Below are 20968 nucleotides of genomic sequence, written 5' to 3' on the forward strand. Positions count from 1 at the left end.
TCACAGACGTCTGACTCGGAACACAAATCCAGCGTTGCTGACGTTACCAGCCCTCCTTGGTATTGACGCAGTGTTTCCTAGGTGGCCTCACTGAGGACCACTCAGCTGTGGCTACGGACGCCCCACACATGGACACTGATATGTCTCAGCATCACAGCCGCTCAATAACACAAATTCATTTCCTCAAGTAGACCTCCTTCTATTGCAAGTCTCACAAGCCACAAATTCATGTTTGATTGACTTTCTACTTTGGAATATTGGCCAAATGAAATGCTAAACACTCAAAGCCTTTTATTTATCAGTAAAGGGTCTTGTACCTAATCAGACTCAGGGAGCTCTCCTCATTATTATCAGTAGCACACTATTTTACAATGCATCCTTCATTCTGGACTGTGTTCCGTGCTCAGCTTGACGTCCGGCTGCTGGCCCAGCTTCTACACCACATCCTCCAGCTCCCAGTTGCTGAGGCTAACAGTCCTGTAACCCAGCTGCTACTGCCCCAGAACCTGACAGAGGCCGACCATCGTTCTCGCCACAGCCCTGCAGTGTCCTTCAGTGCTGTATTACTCTGCTCTTCTTCTTCATCCTCCCTGTATTCTTGCTGACCTCCTCACTCTTAGCCATCTCTAACATTTGCTTTTCAGGTTTTGCCAAATATCAAATAGTTTTTTATTATAGTACATTTAAAGAGCTGACATACAGTACACGCTAAATTCTGTCCTTGCCTAAGCCTGTGTTCGGTTCCATTACATAAATCGTCCGCTGACATATAATAAATATAAATTCATTTGGATCATTGATAATTGATTTGTTTTGTTTGTTATTTATACATTCATACTTTTACCAAATTAATTACAATGTTTTTTAGTTTGAACTAAAGCAGTACAAGACATTATGTTTCCAGTACAGACTACACTTAAGCTACATTTAATTGGACTATCTTTCCTATTTATGTGTATGATGGTAGTTTTTAGTCCTGGTTGTATTTCTAGTTTGGATTTTATTTATTTGTCTTCGTTATTAATATTTCATTTTCCCCCTCTCTAGATCATTTTGCTTTGTGAGTCATGGAGCTCTACCGCCACCTAGTGCCCCATGGTGGATATGCAGACAGTTGTAAAAGCAAGTGATTCAGCAGTAAATTAATGTATATATTACATGACATTCGTAAATTGCTGAACATGTGCATTAGTAACACGAGTACATGAATCAATAAAGAGTACACTCAGGAAATCAGACATTGTGGTTTGCTTCCCGTCTTGTCAGGAGGTTGCTTTCTGTGGCATTTCATTATAAAAATAGTGCCCGTGTTGGTGCAGGGCTGGGAGAAGCAGACAGACTTTCAGACGTCTGTGCTGTGAAAGCCAAGAAGCGGATGAGTATTCAGAGGAAGACACAACACGCCTGCAAGCAATCACAGCGCCCAGATAGACTTTGTAAGGATGTCATTGATTAGCATGCTGTAACAAAGGAGGCAGAGTGGTAAAGCCACACAGACAACAATAATAAGGAGTTTCCCTTTGGTTGGTGCCTCAGCAGTCACTCAGTTTGCGCCGTTTTTACAACCAACCACCTTTTGTTCTCACCTTCACAGCACGGATCCATCACGCTGGGTGAGCACTTATCTTTACTGCAGGTGTTGGGCATTGTTACGGTCTCGAAGTGAGAACCGCGCCGGCGGCCACCACCTCTGCAGGTGAAACCAAAACACACAGCTTCATAACCAGGTTTAGTTGTGGCACATCCCTCCCATGCATTGACATTCAACCATGGGAACATTTTACTTGATTATAGCTCACTTCTTATTAGTCACTGTTTCTAAAGGCATTAGGTTACTGAGTCATGACCTCATTAATGTCTATTGAGACACACTCAGACTAATGGAGTGGCAGACACACCAAGGTTTGGGGCAGCATGAAGCTACTGAGAGTATTTCCTTTGTATTTCTGCCTGGACAGATGAAAAGTTTGCTCCTTCTATTGAACTGAACATTGGTGTGCAAAAAAAGGGCAAGTGTTTTCTTTAAATGTCCCGTACTCTGCCTACATCGTTAGCCCTTGGATGTCTTGCTTTTTAAAGCACTTTGACGCTGTTTCTCATTCATCTATTCGCACGCACACTTCACAGTTCACACTCTGGTGGCAGAGCTGCTGCTGGGGTTCAGAGTCTTGCCCAAGGACACTTCAGCACATCACAGAGGGGCCAGGATAATCACCAGGCCTACGTTTGACAGGCAAATGGTGGGAGACTGCTCAGCAAAATATGTCAGCGTGTGTCTGTCTAAAAGCAAATTTTGCATATTAGGACCTTATGGTGACGTTCAATATATTTTTTATTATTTTGAAATGTTTCCATGCCCCTCGTTTATAGTCTGTTGCTGGCAATTTGAATCAAATGGTACATGTGTTAAGCTTAACTCATGATTTATGTTTTTCTTTCTAATTAAATAACACACATTACTTTCTCCTTCTATTTTTTTAATGGGCCCAGCTGGGCTTGATTTGCGGCAAATACTATTCAATTGCGAGCCCTACAATGTTTAGGTATAATGTACTTCAGGTCATGTAACCATAGTGAATGTACTTTTGCATTAAACATAATGGTAAATTTATTATAAAATTACACAACGCCACCCTCTCTGATGCAGACAGAGAGCCCTAGTTCATCATGTATTGATCAGTGCTGACCCATGGATGTCACTTTTTCATATGTGCTGCACATTCACTGTTTAATATTAAAAAAGTCAGCAAAACTCTACTTTTGTAATGTCGGCAGCTTTATGTCCTGTCACTTTATTTTGAAAGGGTACTTCCTTTTGTTTGTTCTTTCGCTGTTAGCTTTATGTGTTGTGTCGCATTTCCCCTGGGTGCGTTCAGGTCCTTGATTTTCATTCAGCCCTCGTCAAGACATCATAAGTACCGCTACCTTATGCTGCTTGTTTTCAACGTCGCCACATCGCCATCACTTTGGTCACGTCCACGTTCTGCGGTAGACAGGTGTCACACCGCTCCTACAGGCCTGAGCCACACTGCTGCACTGGACCTGGAAGCAGAGACAGCATTAAAGTGTCAGTGGGTGAAATGGTCATGAAAACAACACAAGTACTTCATCAAAGGTTTAGTCAAAGTCATTCTACTGTGTTGTGATGATAAGTAGGACTGAATGAAAAACCCACCATCACTGTCAACACAACCCAATTTTTGCTGTTCTAAAAATAATTTATCATAGATGGGAGGGTGTGCTGTAGTTGTAGTCTTGCTGTTCCTCTGCTTTAAGCCCTACAGCATATCATGCTTTGCTTTTTGCTCAAATCGCTGAAAAATGTTCCATCTACGATATACATTGTATCACGGTAATATAGTCACACAATAGCCCTCATGGAGAGTTTTAGAAATGATAAAAGAGGAAGAGCACAGGAATCCACTACTTTATTACCATAAGTAATGCAAACCACCTGTAGCTCAACCAAGTACAGTACGTGATCGTAGCTTTTGGACGGTACAGAACAGGTCCCTGACATGTTCTGATTGAGGAAGTGGAGGTAGAGACTGTTAAGACCTGTGAAGTGTGACCAGGTTGGATTCTCTGATTACTGTCACAGAGAAGAGTCTGTGACCCCCCTCTCCTGTCACTAGACAGGGGCAGGAGCAGATGTAACAAGAAACAGGAGAAACAGTGAGACTGTGCAGGGTCTATTTTACTATTATTATCACTGTGAATGCTGTGAAGCAGCATTGGTTTTCTAATCATTACTGTCTGTAATCTCTTGGAGTGGGGTTTGAAGGGGCGGGGTGTCTGGGTGGTAACGGCGGCGCAACCCAATTTCAAAATAAAGATCACGTGTTGGCGAGTCGTTGCTGCGTGGAAACATCGCCACCCAGCGGAGAGCGGTGGTATAGCAAAAATAACAGCTCTATGGGACTAAACCATTCGCTTGACAACGCTGCGATGCGGTCACAAATGATTTAACGTCCGATGAAAATAGCACTGAAGCACTGACATACCTGGACTACAAAATGTATTTTAACAAACAAGAATAATAAAACGTGTCCTGTGACAAACCGTTTGCGATCTTCAAGCTGGTGGGTCTGTTTCCCGTGCACCCAGTCAGAAACAGTGGTACGGCCCAATACTATTGGAAGGCAGAGCTGATAAACGGTTTGTTTTCGCCGAAGGAATCGAGCGTCGCCGTTACTCGCTGCTGCAGCCGCGCTGGTTTTCAACAACGGTTGTAACGTTTATTTTATACCTGGTTGGTTTTCGGACAGCGTCGTTCTCAGCTCGCCATGGCTCTGTGCGGGGTTGTCGGGGCCATGGCTCTTCCCAGCGAGCTCATCGTGCACATTTTCTCCTTTCTCTCCGACCGAGACAAGCTCCGGGCCTCGGCCGTTTGTTCGCGATGGAGGGAGTGTCTCTTCTACCCCGCACTGTGGACCGAGCTCAAGCTGCGGATCGGCGGCGGCTGTAACGGCGGCGGTTCCAGCTCCGAGGACACCCCGAAGCTGGAGTTTCTCATGCGGAAGTTCGGGTCTTTCGTGCGGGAGCTGCAGCTGGAACTGGCACCGGTGGGAAGCTACCTTAGCCCTCTGAACAACGACTCGTCGAACACCAGAATGGACCAGGTTCCGGGTCCTGAGAGCGACCCGCAGCTGTCGGAGCGATGGAGAGACGCCATGGCCACCTATTTGGACCAGGTGTTGTGCGTGTTCACCAGCATCCGACATAACAGGTAACATATTCGCCCCAGATTAAACGCGAGGTGTTAACAAGTGAATTATTGTCTTTTAGTAATTCGCACGATGCCACGTATTTGTGTTTATATGTCACTGTTTAGTGTGTCGCAGGAAGCTAGCGGTTAGCCAGCTAGCTTAGTTAGCTATAAACAAACCCTGACATTACGAGTTACGTAATCGGGTCACGTCTTTGCGGCGGAGCTGCCAGTTAAGGCTGCCTTTACGTATCCATTATGCCTTTTGGGCGTTTTAACATGTTTTTTTAAGCACTGAGCCTACAACAATATGATTTGAATGATAGTGGGTCAGATAGCGTGTGGGCTTCAGTGCCAGGTCCTTTCTTTGTTGCCAGATCTGTTTAGCATGTTCCACTGGTTTTCTCATACGAGCACATACAATGCAGCGCTGGCGATGGCTGCAGATGGCTTTGTTGGCTGTAACCCGCTGATATCAGCACTGACACAGACGTTTGCTGCGTATGTTTTAGCTTATTACATGTCCCATCACTGCCATGCTCCAGCACGTAAAGAATACACCCAATGACGCATAGCATACTCAAAAACGTAGCAGCTTCAATCGTGGTCAGGTGTGGAAAAGTTTCCCCTTAATGTCACTTTTACTCTTACTTTTCTGGCATTTTCTACTCGTTCTTCTACAGCTCTTTGTAGTCTTGGAGCAAAATTAATCTAGATCCATGCAGCCCATATCTGTATCGTGTAGATCCTTTTAATTGAGCATTTTCTGAACAAAAACTATGCTAATCCTACAACAAGTGGGATTGATTAAGGAGCTGTAACCAGGATATTGGACTGCAGTGCATCATTATTAGCCTGCACATGTGTGTTTTTTTTCTTTGTACACATGAATTAGACAGTTTTCATGTTATTATTGCACACATTTCTACTGTACGTTACTCGCAGACGCGACGCATGCAAACAAGACTGCATGTTCCCAAAAGCATCAACAAGTTGTATTTGCAGTAATGAACTTCAGTTTGCTTGAATGGTACAGGTTGTCTCTAGACAGCAGTGCAGTAGAAACCAATTATAAATATAAAGAACCAGTAAAGAGTTGGTTGCCTAGCATGGCTGCGGTGTGCCTAATAGGTAAACCCCTGTTTTATATGCTAAAGTGTGTTTTAATAAACAAATATGCAACTTGCAGAAAGAAGAGATCAATCTAGTGTTTGGTGCTTTTTGTTTCCCTCTTGTGTTCCTAACATTCTCTCTCTTCGCTCTCTAGAAACCTGAAAAAGCTGAGTCTGTACGGAGACACGTGTATTCTACAGCAGGAGGGATTATTAGACAGCTCTAACCTGCATCAAATTCACCAGGGAGACAAAAAGATCAACGAGTAAGCGTACATGACCATCTATTTCTGTGGTACTATGCTACTAATTCATTGATTTCAAGGCAACAGAATAACGTTCCCATGTGTCTGTTGTGTAGTGCTGTTTAAAAACGGCATCATTGTGGTCATAGTTGTAGTGGGAAATCTTTGATTCAGGGGTGAAATTTATTTGCAAAAAACTGATGTTTATTTGACTTTGTTGAGTTTGGTGCACAAATGTCACCATAGTTTTTCATCAATAACCCTTTTCTATAATTCAGCCTATTTGATAAGGCGCAGATGCTGTGGGTCACATCCTCTGAAAAAGAAAGATGTGTTTACACACTGAGAGTTACATCATCAAAATCAGCCATGTTTTTGCATTAGTCCAGTATTTTGGCTTTTGCCTGCAAAGTAATTAGCAAATTGAACACGTTGACATTCTGTGTAGTGGACAGATGCAAGTTTTTCTCTGACCTAATTGCAATTTTATTTTTATTTATTCTTTTGCAGAATCCAGCAGTTGTTCATGGAGTTTCTGTCTAACAGCAGGCAGCTTAGGTATTTGTCTTGTAGCTTCATGCTGGGTCTGGTGACTCCCTGCTCCTTAGCTTGTCTATCCAATCCTTCAGCTGAGACCCTGCAGCACCTGAGTTTACTGGACCACCAGCTGGGTATGTACTAGTGTGATTTCAGCACAAGCTTGGTGCACACAGAGTACATTTCTGGTAGTGTGTTGTAAACCCCTATCAACACTGTTGACTTGTCGTAGGTCCCCTCATCTCACCATCAGAGTTGGACCGTCTCTCTAACCTTCATTCTCTGGCTTTGGATTTCTCTGACTTGACATCTGAGCTTTGTGGCCTGCTGGCATCTCCACACCGAACTCCACTGCATCGCCTCTCTCTGCTTCTGAATGGCGCCGCCCTGGAGTTCAAACCATTAGAAGGGACGGCTACAGAGGACGACTGGAAGACACTGGTAAGGCAGCACCTGTATGGGATTGTTTGTTTTGTAGGTCTAATTTATTTTATGTCTAATAATAGACTGAGAAGCGTCATGAACCTTGAAATATTGAAATGCTAAGTGACAGTATCTGGAGGTTGAGTAATGGAACTGGACTCTTCAGTCTGATGGTAAATGTTGAAATACATTGATGCATCAATCCCGTTTACCTGATCCTCCTAGGTTCGTAGAAGCGCTAACCTGCGAGTTTACATCATGGCTCTGGAGGTGGGCAGCACAGAGCTCCTCAGGGTCCTAAAGCCTAGCCTTCCATTGGAGCGCCTCCAGCTAGACAGTTACAGCACACTGGTGACCGATTCTATAGTGGAGCTCATCTCTCAACAGTACAACAAAACACTGACTCATTTCCTGCTTCTGAGGGATGACCAGGACTTGCCCGACCTTAGTGTCAATCGCAATGAAGACCCCTTGGTTCTGTTGGCATGGAGATGTACTCAGCTGGCCGTACTTGTGATACATGGTGAGTTCAGCTTGTTGTTTTGTAGATCTAAGAGAATCTTAGTTTGTGCTGGGTTTAGACTCAGTTATTGTTATATTTACTTTTATCTGCCCCACATAGAGGAAAATTTGATATTTCTGTAATTAAAAAGGTTTATAGGTTTTCAGCTAACGTCTGAATGATTGTTCAGATATTTCATATTTTTGCATTTGTAATTGTTTCATATTTTACCCAACAATGTATTGACTGTAGCAGTTAACAGCATATTGTTTCTCCTTGGTATCGGTCAACCTCCCTCATTCTCCTCTCCCTCTAGGTTACACTGTGTGGTCCCACAACCTGGTGGCCATTTCTCGACTGCGAGGTTCCAGTCTCAAAGTCCTGACCGTTTCGGAGGAGAGCATCGACTTCGACCCAGACCAGTCAATATGCATGGAAGGCGACCCAGTCCATAACCTTGTCATGGAGGTTTCTCTGAGCCTGGGCCGAGTCTGGCACCCTTGTCTGGATTCCAGCCTGGTTCTGCCTGAACCAACTCAGCACTTCCACCGCGAGCTTCACGTCTTCAGCATGGGCATGTAGGCAGGGAATGCAAACACAACACAGCTGTGTCCAGACCAGGTCAGACCCACCAGGTCCAAGGTGACGCCAACCTCCAAACCTGGCCAAAATCAGAATTGAGTGAAAGAGTAGCCTATTTATATATAACATTAAATTCATGTCAACTGATGCAAGCTGGTTTTTATTTTATTTTTACTTTGTCTTCCTTTCATGGGGGTTTTAGAATGCAATCAAATCCAACCTTTACATCAGTTTTCCTATTTTTGTGCTTTGCTTGAAGGAATCCATTCACCTTCCTTTTCTAAATACATAGTCAAATTTTCTCCAAATCTCTAATCAAACTGGGAAAATGATTGATTTTGTGATTTCTGCAATCAGTCAAATCATGGTAGCTTTTAAGTCGTCTGTTACAATGAGCACTCCTGCTACTCCAGCTGCTTTATAACCCTCATGCCTGGCATGGTCTGGTCTGGTCTGGTCTGGTCTGGTCTTGCCCACAGCAACTATTCAGAGCTCAGCATCTCTCTTTCACCTTATTAACCTCCAGGGCATCTATATAATCAAACTTTTCTTTTGGATTTTGTTTGAGGGGTGTTTTCCATCTCTTCTGCTCTGTGTATTATTTTGTATTGTGTGGTGGTTCTTTCCCTGCCTGTATAGGCTTTCTGTGTATTTCAGTACAGCTGTATATTATTATCCTGCTCACAGCTAGAACAGGCAGGCAGGTTGAGCAACGGGTCTATGGGGAATATGGGTTAGAACACAAGTTATTATTTTCAATTGTGAAGAGAATTTTTCTTTCTTCTAACATAACCTTTGCTCTGCAACTGATCTATCACTTCCTGTTGAAGACAACCATAGCTGCTTCTTCTGTTGCTCTGTAACAAGCACTTTGTGCACTTGTCCACTAGTCTGAGAGCTTTGCCAGCAGGGTGGGAATCTCCACTGCAGCATGGCTGACCGTGGCTGGTGCAAGTCAGTTTCAATGCAGTTTTCAGCAACAGCCGTGTCTGTGCCATGACTCGGATCATTCTTAAACGAGTGGCATGTGAAAGCCAAAGGGTTCGTCATCCCTACAGATGATATCACGGAGATTATTGTTACAAACATGCTGCCAACACCCCTCCCACCCTGCTCACCAGTCGACTAAACGGGGAGCCTCGTCTTCCGACTGACATTCAGAGCCAAACTGTAACATTCAAGCCGTCGCAGCACGACACGCATCCTTACTGTGCTGTTGTGAGCTGCTTGTGAATCTTTCTATATTCGAGATGAATATAGCTGCCTTCGCTCTCCTAGCCGCCAGAATCCCCTGACTGGTGTAACTGGTTTCAAAGCATTTTCGTGGTAAAATGTCAGGTCATCATTGCATCCGTTGATGTGAGGGGTTGTATCATTTTCAGTAGATCGATAGGTTTTCATTCCATTAATGCCATATTTTTGTGTTTTCCGCGCCTACTTTGTGTTCTCTGTGAGGCCAAGTTAAAACACCAGTATTCTGTACACACTGCTTCCGAAGGTGACAAATACTCAACCTAGGTTTGAAGTCATACCAGCAGTACTGTAAGTAGAACCCTCCTCGGTGGTGTTGGAGAATATTTCATGATTTGAAACGGGGAACAGAAAAGAATGCACTGAATGTAAATTGACTAACATTCTGGAAATGTGTTGGCCAGTTGTGTTTTTTTTTATTGAAGGCCTACTCTGTAGACTCATTTGCCACAGGAACATAAATGTCGCCAGTTGGGGCTGACGTCGTGGGTCCCACTGATGGCCGCGGTAGCGTCTACAGCACATCAAGGTCGGGTTATAATGTGGCAAATAGTTCTTCTGTCGGTCTCAGGTAGGCTTTTAACATCACTATTACAGAACAGTGGTGGTTGATGTTGTGTTGGATGTGTAAAACAATCATTTAATGTGAGGATTTTATTTCCTTTTTTCCTCCGGAGTCACAGTTGCCTTGTACACAGTCTCTTGTTTTCTGGGTGATCTTACTGATGTTTTGTTTTTTTTTTGCCATCTGATAAGCCTCACTCCACCATGGCTGGAGGGTGAGCTAACCTAATCATACATTGGTTTTCAAAGATTAAGGTTGATGAAGATTACAGAATGGCAAAATGACTCTGCATATTGCATGATTTCTATCTATAAAGACCGCTGTGGGTGACGGTGGCTACCAAGCTGTAAAATCTATGTTGTGGTTTGACAACCGGCTGGACCCAGTTAATGTCTGAACTGAATGTAGTCAATTTGTGGGCTGAAGTGATTCTGTCCAGCACAGCCGACCTTGTCTTGATTATAGGAGGGTAAGGGAAGCGTGGCCTCCTTTACGCTTTGATTCTAACTTTTAAGATGAACATGGTTGTTGTTCAGCCTGTGGAAGAATTTCAGCTTTCGGGCCAAACATTGTGTGCAAACTATACTGTGCTCCAGACAGGATTAATGAAGAGCATCACCAGTTGATAACTAGACCCCAGTATGGTCCCATCTGATGCTCTGTCTGCTGCTCACTTTCGTCCTTTTTTGAGGAATTCCCTCAGCGGAGGTTGGATTTTAACTGTAGGTCACCTTTTTATCAGTGAATGGTTTCATCTAGGCTGGATGAGGTAAATGGCTTTGCCAGCTGTGAAGGTCCATGTCAAGGTCTATAGTTTACATGGTTGACTGAGTATTCTTCCCCCGTGGACTGATATGGAGCAAGTGTTATAGCGTGCCAGCACTTTGCTTGGTTCAGAATGAACTGGTCCTTTTACCAAATATTTGCTTATGTGTTAAGGGACCTTGATGGTTTAGCCATGAAAATCTCTTTGATCTTGGTCCATATCTCAGGATACATGCACTTTGGTATCAAGAGTTTGATTTAAGGCTGTCTGTGACTGTGTATATAGAGCTGTACCTTCACACTGAGGGGAAAGCGATACCAACATAACATTATCAGACCCAAACATGTTGGTTTTATCTTATCTTCCATTTCCTGTGATTTTTCTTCACACCTTTTTCTTTTTAGAGCTCCACTTTGTTTGTGTTTATTGTGTAATGAAAGAAAAATTGCAGCAGTTTGATAGTAGAGCAAAGTACTTCATCATCTTCACAGAGTATATAGATTTTTACAAGCAGATTTTAACAAACTGATTTTTACAGACCTTTTCACCCCCGCCCTGTCTGCTTCCTCCTCAGTTTCCTGTCTTTTCAAGTGTGTTGATTTTAATTTCCTCGACACCTGAGGTCAGCTGTTCAATTTTTGGGAGCTTAAGTTCAGCTCTTCCAGCAGTGTTTCTGCCCAGAATAATGGTTGAGGCTTTTGCAAAGGTGTGGCCACCTGGAAACGAATAGATGTCACTCAAGAATGGAAATTGCAGTTATAATAGTGTAAAAAGTACCTTTTTATTGTAGGTTTCACAGGAACCACAAACCTGAGAGGAAGAAGGGTAGAACAGACGCACATAACAGCTGAAAGGCACAATAGCTCGATGCCTTCCTTCCTAGTGCTTCTGCTAACTGTCTTCACCAAAACGCACCTAATTTGAGTGAAGATGGCAGGAAGAGAAAAGGCGAGGCGAGGTTCTGCGAGCAGTGCAGGTACTCCACTGCTTTAACTCACAGGGTTGACGTGCCGGGGGACGAGCACAGTCACAGCCTGGCACAAGGCTTTGAACTCGATTCCCGTGTCGGTCAATGGATGCTGAACAATCTTGTGCCTGAAAGCGCCGACGGTTTCACTTCTTCTCAGCCTCCTCCCCTTAGCTTGGTGTTGTGTGATGAACTGTGGTAGTTAGGTTATGAGCTACAGTAGCTGGAGCGTCAGCACGTTTTATTTCTCCTGAATGGTGCCTGTATTTCCTGCGTCACATTTTATGTGAAGTGTATCTAGTAGAACTGTGTGAATCAGTTGGTGAATGTGTTTGTGTTGCTACCTGTACAGCCGTCGTACTCTTACTAGCGTGTGTGCGTGTGTGTGAGGTTGGTGTTGTGTATTTAAGGAGGGCTGTGCTCATGTCGTGTCACTTCTACTGCAGCAGGAAACAGGGACAGAAATGGCTCGTTCTCAGGGTACAATCGGTTTTCAAGTGGAGGAGGAGGGACAATAACAATAGCTCAGGCTTCCAGCTCACACGTGTGAATATTAGGAGTCACTGGATCTGTTCTCCTCTCTCGGTGTGTTTTATGCTGCCAAAGACCACAGTGGAACAAACTCAAGCCAGACACAAGTCTATCTGAAGTGCCCGCGGACGCACATGGCAGGAGACCGTATTCTTTACTCTGCACATCCTCCTAGTGCGCTATGTCTGATCTTACTTTATTTCTGTGCTCCTGGTCTCTTCTACTGACTACTAGCAGTGTGTTTTTGTGTGTCCAGGCTCTGGTCGTGTTAAACTACACACTACACTATGCTGGGCCCAGTGAAATGTGAACAAAACGGAAACTTATAAAAGCTCAGTCAACGCTGTTTAGTGGTCGAAGACGTAGGATTTCACCCAGGACGTGTGACAGATGATGTCCCTCGTTGTTTCACTGTGAGGAGTGAATGTAAAAATGTAAGACTAACAGAGAGGAGAACGAGAGGTTTGGTTGAGTCACTCTATCAGATGCTTCCAACAGCTAAGTTGTGGCAGATTGTAGCTGCAGGACAGAGGTCAGTGTGCCTGTGTGATATGTTGTGTGGCCTGTGAACCTGTGGCTGAGCTCAGATCCGATGGGACGGCTTCGGGCCCGGGCCTTTGGCGCGGTGAAGTGATTTGCTGCTAGAGATCTGTTACAAGTAGGACATTCCACATGGGGCGAAGTCACTCGAGGCACGTGGCTAGCAAAAGGTCTTACTTTGTGGCCGAAGTGTCTGCATTAGTCTTTCTCTGGACACACAAATGTTATTTGTATTATATTTTTTTACTTTTAAGGGACTGGATGCAGAAACGAGTGTACACGCATCGCACCAGAAAAGCAGCCGGTCTGAGCAGAGTGGAGGTGTAATGATGTTTGGAGGTGGTTGTTGAACACGGGCTGCTCTGAGAAGGCTTCGACACCTTCAGGCCATTTAAAGGCCAATGTTTTGTGTCTGGTACACAACAGGTCACAAGTGAAAGTGCTCCACTCCAACTGTGCTAAATGCAGGCACTTGCTATTAAATAATTTGGTTTCATTGATCCAAACAAGCTGCCAGCTATAGAACAACACAGCACAGTTAGAGAAGCTTAGTCTGCATGTTGGGACGTTTTGGGGCTTGTGGATACAGCACATTCATAAACTGTACTATTTATACAGAGGATGTATTGGCACTCAGCCATCAGAGCTTTTAATGATGCTCGGGAAGGAACGTGGGATGTCCGTTATCCAGCAGTCACTATTTTGCTGCAACCCTTTCTCCTTAGTTTCATTTCTTTTTGTTTTTTCCAGTGCTCCTTTTTATATGCATAGAGAAATACTAATAGATAGTAAGGGCCCTGTGGCCTTGTGGGTAATGTTGAACCCTTAGAGCTGACCTCTAATAGTCCATCTAAGACCGCTGGCTTTGACAGCTTATAAAGGATGTGTTCAGACTGATGTTTGCCTGCCTGCCTGCCTGCCTGCCTGCCTACACACAATGACTTGAAATCCATGCAAATGATTGGCTACTGCAGCACCTCACTGCATTCCGAAGGGCAAGAAGGTTTGTGCATGCGTCTGAACACAGCCTTGGACTGTCATGATCATGGGACTGTATACACACAGGGATCTGGATAGGAGTGTCTGTTCAGACCTATTGACAAAGAGTTGAGTCTGACACGTAACAGGCAATATTAGAGCGACTGACATGCACAGAGGTGTGACCGTGTATGTTCTATTACTACCAAAGCATCAGACAACGTGAGATCTGTGTCAGTCAAAACACTGGCTTGGAGCCACATCAAACATTTCATTTCCATGTGAGTCACTGCTCCAGCTGGATGCCAGCTTGTTGCTTTCTAATGTTGATTCTCAGGACGTTTGCAATGTGTTGGAAAGTAGACGATCGCTGCAAAAGATGAGTTCAGACATTCCAGTACTAAAACACCTTCATCTGGAATGAGACAGACAGGGTTTCTTCATAGTGTGTGAAAACACGCACTTCCTGTTTTATTTTGCTAAGACTATAGACTACTCCCATGCCAGACGGTGAGCTTAGCCAGGAATGTGAAGACTCCAGTTACCATCAATTAATGTGTCTGTTACTTTGAGGTGAAACACTGGATGTGCGTTGCACTGATATAAAATCAGTCCCATGTAACAGATTGATGTGTTTGATGCTGGTTTCAATCCTGGGGAAGGGGAGGTTCTGTAATAGCCACACTGAGAGGATGTTTGGATTCTTCAGACTTCAGTTTCAGCCATAGCTGGCACAAAAACAAACTTTTTCAGAGACGAAACAACAAAATGGCACCGAAAGTGTTACCTGGTCAGACTCAGCGTAGCTGTGGTGCACAGCCTTAGAGATGGGTGTAGAAAGTCCATGCTCTGTGTCAAAACCTATCTTCATTTCCATCAGCTGATGAAACAATGTCCTTGTCAAGTCTGCAGAGCCAAATGTCCTTATTAGCCAGGCAGGCAGGCCTGCTGCCCAGGCCAGTCTCACAACTATGCAAGAGGAATGCATATAATCCACGCTCTTCTTTTCTTTCTGTTTTTATATGTAATTTTATTTTAGTTTTTTTTTTTTCTTTTTTTTTTTCTCACTGTCTTGCAGTAGAAAGAACGACGTGAACTAAGAACTTGCAAATGAAAATACTTGGCCTTATAATGAGTTGTGAAATCTTATTGTTTTACTTTTAAGATCTTTTGATTCTGGCCAGCCAGCCCAGCGACAGCAGCGGTGACGACGGGCTCACACTTGGTCTCTGTGAGACTGGCGAGACGGCCCCAGTTTTATCGTGGTACGAATGTTGTGCATTTGTTTAAAATCAGGACAGTTTGCAATAACAGCAGTCTTACTAGTGGCCACAAAGGGGCACAAGCAGTGCTGACGGCACCTGGCTGCATCTTTAGAAAACCATAGAGGAAGAAATAAAAACTATATAAATAGATATATAAAGTCACACAGTGCATATTTGTATAGGTATCAGCGATGCATTAGCGTGGTATTCTCTTATGCAACACGTCCGGGTTCAATTTATGAACATGAAGTATATTATAAAATCACAGACTTTGTAAATCCGACGCTGTGTTATTGTGTGTGTGGTTGTTTTTGTTTTTCAGAAATAGTTTTGCCATACTTGATGTTGAATATTCCGATCATTATGTTCCCGTTTGGTTGTGTTGGGTAAAGTGAGCACACAGCAGTGGGTTTTATCTTGTGTTTGGATGCAGGGAACCAGACTCCAGCCAGAACACACACACACAGACCACATGTGGTTCTGTACCGTTCTGCAATTTTTAAATCTGACTTGTACAATGCTTTTAACTGGCCTGAATTGGGACTGTATGTTTCAAATCTAATGGCTGTGGCTCCACAAACAAACAGGAAGATTTATGAGCGGTCTTGCTGATTTCTAGTCCTAAGCCTTCTGCCCCACTTTACCTGTGCACCCTTGAACTGATGAATTTAAGACTCCAATCATAAAATTCTGGCATGAGATCTCCTCAGTTGTTTATTGGATGAGTCTGCTGGAAAATAGTCCTCACAAGCTGAAAGAACAGTGTTGATCCATGGTTCTGTTGTGGCGAAATGGGGGGGAGCATTAGAAACCTCCATTTATAACCATGTTAACTGACAGGTGGTGTACACATACAGGGTCAACCTACCAAATGTTGATTTGAAGAAATGTTGAATGAATGCTTCTCTTCTTTTAGTCAGTGAATAAAAGCATTAAAAACACTTTGCCTCTGATGTTTATTTGAGTCTTTACATGTGTGACCGTTTCACTGATGATCTGGCCTTACAATAATTTACAACACCTCCTGAAGTTTACCATGTGTTCAGACCTTCTCCTGTTTAAATCCAATTATACTTTAAAGTGTCATTAACCACTGTGACCTTAATTTACTGGGCTTGTTCTCAACACCTACAATGATTCTAAAGTCTTACTTTTGATGTTTGATTAACACTGATGCCCTTCACACTGAAATCCACTGCTAATCCATACAATACAATCCAGACAATGTCACAGTGGGAGGTTAAAACTGTGGGGCCATTAGTTCTATTGAGAAGTCCACCAATGTGGATGACCTACAACCATATTTTTCATTTTATGGCTTGTATTGTACATTTGCTGAAATCCCACTGGGCTGATCTTTATTAGCTCCTACAATACATGCATCCCATCTATGGTCTGATTGTTCTGAAACTCTGACTCCAGTAGATGGAGGAGAGGTAATGAAAAAGGGGCTGAACTGTTCCTAGCAAGCAGACACCAAACAAATGAGATGCAACCGCTGTCACCATTACAATGCAATGAGAATTACAGGGGAATGAGTAGTCGAGGAATGACATGCAATATAAACATTTTCAAAACATATGAAGTTTTATTACCCATAAAATAATCTCACTAATAATCCCATTCAGTTACAACAAAAAAATGTACACAAATAATTTCAGAGCTCAAATGGAGGTTTTACATCTGAGCTGCAGATGGTTACTAATTTATTCTATAGGGTTTACAAGCAGAAAATATGAAGTTGTGTATAACATCACTGATGATGAAGCGATAAATAGGCCTGGTAGAATAAATAGGCTGCTTTTGCAATGTTATTTTTGCAACACTCTATGTCATAACTTCAAATTGACAAAATCAGCGGACACGTTTGTGGTTGTCAGTGTAATTAGATGATTCACAAAAGCTGTGGGAGTTGTATTTGCATCCAAACATAGATGCAGACTCACAAGAGGGAGCTTCACTGGATAAGCTTAGTTTGTTTTGTGCTGTGTTAAAAGCTCAGACAAAGAGTTCAAGTGGGAGATTATAAGATTATAATTTTCATGTTACACAATAAGAAACAATGGCGCATTGTTTCCTGTTGAAACAAAGACAACAAATAGCACCTTGCATTGTTTCGTAAACACCAACAGGATTACAGTTTTGAAGCTAGCATGCAGTGGAATTGTTGAAACTCACCTCCCTGTTGATCAGTTCCACCTTCAATGAGGTGTTGTCAGATAAAACTAATTCTACCAATGTTTCTACATGTCTTCATCTGCATTTATACTAAACCATTGAGACAGTTGTCGTAAAGGGCACCTGCTCTAAACATCCATTAGAAATGTATCATTACACAATTATCAGAGACAATGAAGGTTGTGATACATTCTGTACACTCAGCCCCACACAAGCAGGTGCCAGTTGAAGAAGACGACAAGGAGGAAACAATTATAAATGACTATTTTATTATCTATTGACTAAAGGGAAAATTGTAAATTATCAATTTTTTTAATTCAAGACATAGATGTATGTTTTACTAGTTCAGAAATGGAAATGTATTAACTTCACTGTTTTCAGAGAACAAAACCAATGCAATGCATGAGCTCAAAAATTACATACATAATTTTTCAAAAAGACATGACCTTTTGTAATACTACCACACTGAAATGGTTTTTCTTTTTTACCTTTTGTATTACAATAATAAACTTATCATCTAATTTCCATCAGGCTATACCGCTACAATAATAGTGAGTATTTATTGTTTTCTTTTATACGTTTTTTAACACTGTAAAAAACGTATCACTCAAATGAGCCGCTGTTCCCTTTTCCGTGGTCAAATGAATCATTGCTATATTCGAGGTGCGCGATTCGTGCAATAGTTACGGTAACAGTATTGCGTTTAATTATATTTTGGACGTCGAAGTTTTTTTATTATTCAAAGCTGGATTTTGTGTTTTGTTAAAGATTTAAAAAGTCAAAATCAAAACTTAGTTTTAAAAAAATGATATGGGATTTATTAAGCAAAACATCAAATAATATTTTTTATCCGATTAATCGTTCAATTGAAAAAATAATTGACAGATTAATTGATTATCAAAATAATCGTTAGTTGCAGCCCTATTGGCCTCTATTCTAAAACTTGGCTTTGAATAAAATGACTTCTTCAAACTAGAAAAAGTAATTTCTCGAGAAATTACGTGGGAGAGCTGATCTGCTGCCGCAACGATGACAAACGCTGATTAAGCTGCTGACGTCAAAAAGTTGACTACGTCCAAAAGTTGACTACGGCAAAACGATGAAAACGAGAAAACGGATGACAAGATAAAAACGATGACAAAAGATGGCGATTAAAAAGATGATGATTAAAAAGATAACCAAGGTCATACTATGACAATATTAAAGAGATGACAAAGATTCAAAAGTTGACCAAGGTAAAAAGATGTTGACCAGAGTGCATGGTTGACAATCATAAATAAGCTGACCATCTTTTTGATTTGAAGAAAGTATTTGTAAATAATTACATAACTGTGTAATAGTTTAATAACTAGTAGAAATTTACCAGTCAGAAACGAAAATCTTGCCATTTAAGGTAATAAATTACATTGGTGCTTTTATTTTGAAAGGATTTAGAGGTTGTGTGTGGGCGATTACTAAACTATAAAATAGTCATTAGATAATCATAATTTATCATTCAATAGCAAGAATAGCCCTATTAAAGCAAAAGATTTAGATTTAGCCCTTTCAGAATAAAAGCACCCTAATAAGTTTGAGTGGCTATTTACTGAACTCTAAAGTAGTCTCTATAACGATTGGCAAGTATTCAGAACCACAAATTTTCTAATCAATCTTGCCATTAAAAGTAATAAATTGTAATTGGTGCTTTTATTTTGAAAGGATTTAGAGGAAATGTGTGGGGGTAATAGCGTAACTGTCAATTAGTCTTTAAATAATCATAATTAACCATTCAAAGGCAAAAAACAGTGCAGTTAAAGCTAATAATTGGCATTGGTGCTTTTATTTTGAAAGGATTTAGAGGAAGCATGTGTGGGTAATTACTAAACTGTTTAATCTATCTTTAAAAAGTCATAATTATCCATCTAAAAGCAGAATACTGCTATTAAAGCTAATTATTTGGCTTGGTGCTTTTATTTTGAAAGGATTTAGAGGAAGTGCGTGGCTTAATCACTACACAATCCAATAGTGTGGTTGACTAATCAGTAACAAGCATGGAACTGCTCTGTACACTGAGCATCAGCAGTTTGACCTGTCAGTCAAATCTGCAGCTGCGCCGTCGCCATGGAGACAAAAGGCGGGAAAATCAGGCTCATTCTGCTCTGTAAAAAGCAGAGTTTCACCCTGTATAAACAGGCTTGTTCCAGCTAAACCATAATAGTTATCACAAAAATTATTTCATTTTTCGAGTCCCAAGGCTTCAATGAGCAAATGGTGTGAATTTTATGTTTGAGGACAAACGTTTGTAGCCACAGTCGCAATTTCAAAATATGTTTCCTCCTTGTTTTTCTCCAGACGTCTGCCAAAAATTATCATTAGAGTCTATGGGAGAATTTCAGGATCTCTCTGTGCTTTGAGGTCGATAGCGACTAAAGTATAAGTCTGAGGGTAAAGCCAGACACATCATTAGAAAGAAGACAAGTATGACTACGATTTAGTGAAGTAATTATGTTGATAGAGTAAAAATTGTGGCTGTAGTGACGAGTTAGAGACAGAAGTTCTGTCTTAAAAAAGCGCACCTTCTCACTGTAGCTGTGACATCACGCACTCTAACTGACCCAATACACACTAATGGAAAAGCTGAAAATTTAACAAAAACCACACCATATTTAAACGCTCACGAGTCAAAAGTATAGAAGATACGACAACGCTGATTTACGAGGAGAAAGTTGAGCGATGATGGACGCTTTTGAAGTTGAAATGACGTTTCTACGCCCAAAGTATGACGATGATAGACGCTGATGAAAGAGGGAAGTTGACAAAAAGTTTAACGATGATTCCCATAGACGACCATTATAAAAAAACGATGAAAAAAGTTGAATAACGTTAAAGTTGAAAAGCTGAAAACATAAAAAGTAATAGCCCACATCTCCTAAAGATGACACACCGTTTAGAAAGTTGAACGACTATTCTACGATGAAGCGTTAAAAAGTAGATAGCAATCAAAAAAAGGGCGGAATAAGTAGAAGAAAAATAATAACTAGAAAAGTAATTTCTCGAGAAATTACGTGGGAGAGCTGATCTGCTGCCGCAACGATGACAAACGCTGATTAAGCTGCTGACGTCAAAAAAGTTGACTACGTCCAAAAGTTGACTACGGCCAAAGCGATGAAAACGAGAAAACGTTGACAAAGAATAAAACGATGACAAAAGATGGCGATTAAAAAGATGACCAATGTCATACTAGGACAAGATTAAATATGACAATGATCAAAAGTTGACCAAGGTTAAAAAATATATCACAGATTAAAAAGTTGACCAGAGTGCATTGTTGACCAATCATAAATAAGCTGACTAGCTTTTAATTTGAAGAAAGTATTTGTAAATAATACCTGTGTAATAGTTTTAATAACTAGTAAAAATTTACCAGTCAGAAACAAAAATCTTTGCCATTTAAGGTAATAATTACATTGGTGCTTTTATTTTGAAAGGATTTAGAGGTTGTGTGTGGGCGATTACTAAACTATAAAATAGTCATTAGATAATCATAATTTATCATTCAATAGCAAGAATAGCCCTATTAAAGCAAAAGATTTAGATTTAGCCCTTTCAGAATAAAAGCACCCTAATAAGTTTGAGTGGCTATTTACTGAACTCTAAAGTAGTCTCTATAACGATTGGCAAGTATTCAGAACCACAACTTTTCTAATCAATCTTGCCATTAAAAGTAATAAATTGTAATTGGTGCTTTTATTTTGAAGGATTTAGAGGAAATGTGTGGGGGTTAATAGCGTAACTGTCAATTAGTCTTTAAATAATCATAATTAACCATTCAAAGGCAA

At 41.5% G+C, this 20968-nt stretch overlaps 1 protein-coding gene and 1 long non-coding RNA gene across 3 annotated transcripts; one reads left to right on the forward strand and one right to left on the reverse strand.

Moving 5' to 3' along the window:
• Positions 1–245: 245 nt before the first annotated feature.
• LOC114848208 (uncharacterized) lies at positions 246–4195 on the reverse strand. The gene is made up of 4 exons (XR_003784379.2): positions 4063–4195; positions 2926–3042; positions 1587–1690; positions 246–1355 (listed from the first exon to the last, which is right to left on the reverse strand). It is a non-coding gene; the product is annotated as an uncharacterized LOC114848208 (long non-coding RNA).
• Positions 4143–15913, forward strand: LOC114848207 (F-box only protein 33-like). 2 transcript variants are annotated; one of them, XM_029138515.3, is made up of 7 exons: positions 4143–4729; positions 5976–6086; positions 6576–6736; positions 6835–7043; positions 7251–7548; positions 7844–8105; positions 14873–15913. In XM_029138515.3, exons 1-7 carry the CDS (start codon positions 4287–4289, stop codon positions 14913–14915), a joined length of 1527 nt encoding a protein of 508 aa, XP_028994348.1. In that variant the 5' UTR covers positions 4143–4286; the 3' UTR covers positions 14916–15913. The 2 variants fall into 2 exon arrangements, with proteins under 2 accessions (XP_028994348.1, XP_028994347.1); XM_029138514.3 differs by having other exon boundaries at positions 4144–4729; positions 7844–8101.
• Positions 15914–20968: the final 5055 nt, after the last annotated feature.

The sequence above is a fragment of the Betta splendens genome, chromosome 22 (assembly GCF_900634795.4).
Source record: "Betta splendens chromosome 22, fBetSpl5.4, whole genome shotgun sequence".
Taxonomy (NCBI): Eukaryota; Metazoa; Chordata; class Actinopteri; order Anabantiformes; family Osphronemidae; genus Betta; species Betta splendens.